The sequence below is a fragment of the Pungitius pungitius genome, chromosome 20 (assembly GCF_949316345.1).
Source record: "Pungitius pungitius chromosome 20, fPunPun2.1, whole genome shotgun sequence".
Taxonomy (NCBI): domain Eukaryota; kingdom Metazoa; phylum Chordata; class Actinopteri; order Perciformes; family Gasterosteidae; genus Pungitius; species Pungitius pungitius.
Genome location: NC_084919.1, coordinates 10,757,661 through 10,764,073, shown reverse-complemented (window position 1 = coordinate 10,764,073; position 6,413 = coordinate 10,757,661). Strand labels below are relative to the sequence as shown.

Genomic DNA, 6,413 nt, shown 5'->3' with positions numbered 1-6,413 from the left:
GCAATAAACCGTGTCACACGCCGGCTCCCTGGTGCATGCTGCGGCGGTGGCAGTGTCCTCTCGAGTCAGCAAGCACTGAAACATCCAGCTGTGAAGAGGAGGCCTGGGGTCACGCAGTCTGTGGCCCCTCCCCCCCCGTCACTGATGAGGGCTGCTCCGACCACATGTTCATACATATCTAAATCAATAGAAATGTATTGTCTCTTTTGCCTGTCGTGTAAAACCACGTTGATGGTTTCATTTTTTCTGTCAAGCACCAAATACAAAAGAGGCAAACAGAATTTCACTACGACTCGTCTTGACAGTATAAGCCACTGCACATAAAAAGGAAACTGCTTTTGTTATCGTCCCTGCACTTTGTTCTGCATGAATGAAACGGTCATAGTGCTTCTGGGTGAGCTTTAGCGCTACGCTAGCTGCCTCCTTTGTCTTTATGCTAAGCTAAACTGCTGCTGGCTGAAGCCTTCATTCATGATGGGAGGGGTCTTTATGCTCTCTGCGATAAAGCAAATGACAATATTTCCTAAAATACAAAACTATTCTTATTACTTTTGTTTGTTCTCTGGAGTCAAAGTAAAAAGAAAATGAAGCAACCAGGTGATTGTGATGAGATAAAGAATGTCACCTTTTGTGTGTATTTGATTCAGGGATCAGGAACATTTACACATACAAGGAATTTGGCTTTGAGATGGTCCTCTGAATGACACTGCTATCAATAAGAAAAGAGAGGGAGGTATATAGTATGGTATCCACCCCCCCCCCCCCCCCCCAACGGCATCCCTGTGACCCCGGGCCGGGGTGGAGAGGTCATCCTCAGATGAAGCTGTCGAACTCTGGCGTTGGCGCGGCTTCCTGCACGTGACCCAACTGTTTTTTTTGTGGTTTCCCGCTCTACCCCCACCCCCCTCCATCCACTGTTCCTGGCTGTTGTCCAAACTCCTCCAGCTCTTTGTAGGCGTGACCTTTGCAGAGGTAGACTGACCGACCGGCTCTGGCGCTCACGCCCTTGGTGGAGGGAGTTTTGTCTGTGAGAGTACTGGCAGCAGAAAGAGGATCGTTTGAACACAACTGTTACCGAGGCTTCTCCGCTGAGAGGGATGCTACTGAAGAAGGACTCAAAGCGGGACTCGGACATCGAAATTAACTTTTGAATGAGAACATGATGTATTATCTGCCATATGTAGGGAATCTGAAATGTAAAATAAAATGTTCATGATGTTACTCCAGCCAAAAGCCAGATCAAACCAGTTTCAGCTAGATGAACTTATACACGTGATTGCTCAAATGTAATTCTTGTGAGAAGACCAAAAAGCCATTAACAACACCGGCTCAGTGCTGAGATGGAAGTTGTTCCTTGTAAAACTATTAGTATATGTGTGTTCACTCAACTTGTATTTTAGGCACAAAAAATATAAAACATTTGAATATCCAAAAAGGACAGTTTAAATAACATACATATAATTTACTTTTTTTAAAATTTAATATTTGAATCATTGGTTTTGTAAAATGTCAGATATTTGTGAAGACTTAAAGGTCTATGCCTTTTTGGTGAGCTTTTCTTACGTTTGCTTGATTCATTTTCTAGACAGCTGCTTTTACGTAGCATTGAGAAAAAGTCCTTGGGCTTCAGCTAAAAGAGTCAGAAATCAATATATAGGTATATATCACATTTAACACATGATGCTAATGTGAATATTTCAAATAGTGATTCCTGTTCAAAATAAGTAGGCCTATATCTTTCAAAGAGGAAAAGGGTAGTCATGCCAATACACTGCTACACCAAACCAAACATATAAGGCCAAACATCCAAGTGTATTTATGTTGTGATTTGTCAGTTTTTTTTATTTCCTGTTAAAATGAATGGTTGGGTTCCAGCAGATTATTCAATACGCTCAGGATTAATAGAAGTTCAAGTATTACATGTATTCAGTCGAGACCTTTAGAAATCTATTGAACATTAACGAAAAACTCTAATTTCCCTGAATGCATCTAATGATCACACCTTATTTCGTGCCTTCACTTCATCGAGTTTTTTGCGCCACCACGTGGTGCCGTGAGCACGCGTCATCTACCCGCTCTACTCTCGCGGGGTTCAGACGCCAAGCAACCTTTAATTTGTATCCTCGCCCTGTCCAATCAGAAGTCAGCTTGGAGACGAGGCCGGCCAATCATTGGGGAGGATTTCGGCACCAATTTAAAACGAGCGCAAACGCTTCCTGTTTTGAAAAGGATCGCTAAACATTTGGTCTCTTTCTGCATCTTCATCGTCAACAAAAGCATCCGCAGCTCAAACGTAAAGCTAAAACAGTAATTCGGAAGTTGCTGGTTCAACTTTATGTTCAACTACAACCCAGCTTTACCGTCTGGTAACGTTGTATTCGGTTGTTAGGAAGATGCCGTCCCGTGTTGAGGATTACGAGGTGTTGTTTAGCATAGGCTCAGGTTCCTATGGAAAATGCCAGAAAATAAGACGGAAACACGATGGGAAAGTGAGTAACTTTCACACATTTCGTTTATCGTTCCGTAACGTTTTCCTGCGCGAGGGAGGTTTATCGTTGGTTGAGCCGTCAACGTGTGGCAATAATTAACGTGTTTTGGGAATTAAAGGGAGCTGAAACGTTTAATGGAGGCAAAAAAAACACACGGGTGTACATAGTTAAGTCAATTAATCTAAAACGTCTTCACCTTAAATGATGAATCTTCAGGGGTATTTCCATCGTGTAACCAACATTTTTTAAATGCCGTTATCTCTTTCAATACTAAAACCTCCTTTGTCCCCAGATCCTGTTGTGGAAGGAGCTGGACTATGGCACCATGGCAGAGAATGAGAAGCAGATGCTGGTGTCTGAGGTGAACCTCCTAAGGGAGCTGAGGAACCCAAACATAGTGCGGTACTACGACCGCATCATAGACCGGACTACCACAACGTTGTACATCATTATGGAGTACTGTGAAGGTGGAGACCTGTCCAGCCTCATCACCCGGTGCATCAAGGAAAGGTGACAATGATCCTTTCCCTTGAATACCACAATGTACTACAGTTTATGCGCTTATGTGCATTGTAAAAGGTATTGTTTGTTTCCTTTCTGCACCCGTGCTCCCCTGATGGCATCAGCAGAATTAAGTGTGTATTTTCACCGTGGCAGGCGTTATTTAGAGGAGCAGTTTGTCCTGCGTGTCATGGCACAGCTCACGTTGGCCCTGAAGGAGTGCCACAGACGCAGTGACGGTAGAGCGGCAGTTCTTCATCGAGACCTGAAACCAGCCAACATCTTCCTCGACATCAAACAGAATGTCAAGCTCGGAGACTTTGGCCTTGCAAGGATCCTGAACCATGACACCAGTTTTGCAAAGACGTTTGTGGGGACACCGTACTACATGTCGCCAGTGAGTTGTTTAATCTTGTTTTAGCAAACGTGACCTGATCCTTTGGCTTTTCTGAAAGTAATCCAAGTCAGTGTTTCCCCAATCATTATAACAAGGGGGAAAGCACTGCAAGAAGCCATGTTTTCAACTAATTCAACGTTTCCTTTATTTCAGGAACAAATAGACCGAATGTCGTACAACGAGAAATCAGATATTTGGTCACTGGGATGTTTGCTGTATGAACTGTGTGCATTGTCGTAAGTAAAAGAACATCTATTTTTGTCATTGCCGATTTCTCTACGATGCGGCTTCTTGAATGTGACTGATGCGTTTCCTTGATTCCTCCGATTTAGCCCTCCGTTCACTGCTTGCAACCAAAAAGAGCTGGCGGAGAGGATCAGAGAGGGCAAGTTCAAAAGAATTCCATACCGCTACTCTGAGGAACTGAACACCTTAATCTGTAAAATGCTCAACCTGAAGGTTAGAAATCCCTTTTACTTGTGCTACCAGCTAAAATAATGATGTTTTCATTTAGCTGGAGTTCAGTAGTGTTTCTTTGTTTATAGGACTATCTGAGGCCCTCTGTGGAGTCCATTCTCCAGAGCCGCCTGTTGGCTGATGCTGTTGCTGAGGAGGAGAGGAGGGCACAAGTGCGGCTCCGAAGGAGATCCGCAGACTCGGACTGTCCCCTTAACAGGCCGTCTGAACCGGTGGCCCCCTCTGCAGCTGAACTTGAACTCAGGAAACAAGCAATCCAAGAACGAGAAAAGGCCCTGAAGGAACGCGAGAAAAGGCTGGAGCGTGAGACTTTTTTTATTTCTAGTTCCCTCTGTGCCAAGCAGACCCACATCAGTAAGGGATTAGTGGGGAGTTTTAGCACATTGAAAATCTTTATTTTGTAAAAAAAAGTATTTTCAAATATCCATGGCCAAATGGTATGTAAATAGCTTTATAAAGGGGGAGACTAGGGGGGATTAGTATAATCATGTCTATGTTGTCCTATTGTATTGAGGCCTAAAAGATTTGTTTTCAACAGGTAAACTATGTTTTCTGTTTTCAACTGGAACAAGCATTTGTGTATTGCAGTCAAATGTTATTAAAGTGTGTATGCGCAAATACCGAAATGATACTGCAAGAAAGAATGGAAGAAAGCTTTTATTTTGTCCATTCATTGCAGAAAGAGAGCAGGAGCTTTGTCTTCGTGAGCAACTGTCAAATGAGAGGCTCGCCAGGTAAACAGTTTCTTTAAGGCTAGAAATGCAATAATTTACACTTTTTCTATTGTGACCATCCTACAATGTTTATCACCAACTGATCTTGGCGTTCACTCCTTATGCCAATCTACCGTTCCAGAGCAGAGAGCTTACTGAAGAGTTACACCCGTCTACAGCAACAGAAGCAGAAGGATGTGGAGCCGTTCTATGGCAAAGACATAGGTATGGCAATTAATCGGAGGCCTCTGGACTTACTCAATCGAGACAAGAACTGAGCAATGTTTTTATGGTATTGTGCTTCCGTCTGCAATGTGGACTTAAATCGACTTAATTTATTGCTTTTTTAAATCATGTAAATTGTTTTTGTACATCAATAAATCATTTTTACACACCTAACAATCTGAAATCTAGCAGTTGTGTTGGTGACTGTTATCACGTGTACCCGACAATTTAGAGTTGATCTTTAATCAGTGACTCCCTACTGTTTGGTCACAGATGTGGAGAACCTCTCCCCTGGCAAGAGGAAGGTCCACTTTGCCGGTGAGAGCAAAGAGAACCAGCGGCCCAAAAGCCATCAGAGTGAGACGTCCCACGAGCTGATTTTGAGGAGGCTGAAGGCGGCGAAGCTGCGTGCTTAAACACTGAAATGGAAAAGGTCTCCCGGTTCCAGAGCAGAAGGACTGTTAAAATAGATTAACTGAAGGAGTGATTGGGATTTGAATCCAATACGAAATAGAAAAATATTGTTAGGACATGTATGATAATGTGAAAAACAACTTCCTGCTGCAATACCAACTGTGCTGAATGATTGTGACGGGTAAATGGTTTTGTATTGCATTTCCTATTAACCACTTATTTTAGTTTTAAATTATTACAATAAGAATGTTCATCCTGATTTGCATTCTGCCAAAGAAACTGAAGGCATGCTATATATGTACTATTTATTATTAATAATAATATATATATACATGCATACTTAGTCAACCAAATGACAAAGTTGTTTTAGATTTCTACTACAATTTACTACGTATGCTCTGTAGTGTTTCATAAAGGCATACCTCCCACAAGAGGTCACTAGATACCCATGAGAAGTTGGCTAATCAAATGGGACTATTGCTGATGATTGTAGACAATGCATTGGGTCTTCACACCTGAAATTGTTTGTTGATTAATAGCAGATTAAAGTCCATGATTAAAGGAGATTTATAATCCTTTTTTTTTCAATAATAGGCCTTTGCGTTGTAGTTGATTGAATTTAAAGATGAACAAGATAGGTTTCCAGCAATGATTAGCATGGATTTCATTCTTTTTTGTTTACTAAAAAACTACTACATACTGAATACATTTGTTTATGTAAACACAGAGGAACATAATTATTACATTGTTACCAGTTAAACACATTCTGAACCATAAAACAGTAAGACTTTTGAAATGAGACACAAAGAACATCACACCATAGACCAATATTTAACAGATATTTGAACTAGGATCTATTGAAATCTTTTTAACTTGCTGAATGTTCAATGATGAAAATCACTCAAAACTCATCAATGAAGAAGGCTAATGCGGAAAAGGACAATCACTTTCCCCTTTTCAAACCTATGTTTGTTGGTGTTAATTAGGTCTTTGAAATGTGTTAACGATAATTCATCAATTTACAGTAAACATTAATCATCGCGAGATTACAGGCGCGGTCAGCGTGCTTAGCAACCGCTGTCGTTTGGCTTGTCGACTCCGCCTACCTGGGAGAATTGCACAAACCGACCAATTAAATTCAAGCTTTTGTCCTTTTCGCCAATAGGAATCGCCCAGGGCGTGTCATTGTGCGCCGTG

At 41.7% G+C, this 6,413-nt stretch overlaps 1 protein-coding gene across 2 annotated transcripts; it reads left to right on the top strand.

The window, feature by feature from the left end:
* The first annotated feature begins 2,139 nt into the window (after window positions 1–2,139).
* On the top strand, window positions 2,140–5,782 carry nek2 (NIMA-related kinase 2). 2 transcript variants are annotated; one of them, XM_037449127.2, is made up of 9 exons: window positions 2,140–2,489; window positions 2,782–2,999; window positions 3,147–3,387; window positions 3,541–3,623; window positions 3,720–3,846; window positions 3,933–4,167; window positions 4,544–4,598; window positions 4,725–4,802; window positions 5,076–5,782. In XM_037449127.2, the coding sequence occupies exons 1-9, from the start codon at window positions 2,394–2,396 to the stop codon at window positions 5,122–5,124; spliced, it is 1,182 nt and encodes a 393-aa protein (XP_037305024.2). In that variant the 5' UTR covers window positions 2,140–2,393; the 3' UTR covers window positions 5,125–5,782. The 2 variants fall into 2 exon arrangements, with proteins under 2 accessions (XP_037305024.2, XP_037305023.2); XM_037449126.2 differs by having other exon boundaries at window positions 2,142–2,489; window positions 4,720–4,802.
* Window positions 5,783–6,413: the final 631 nt, after the last annotated feature.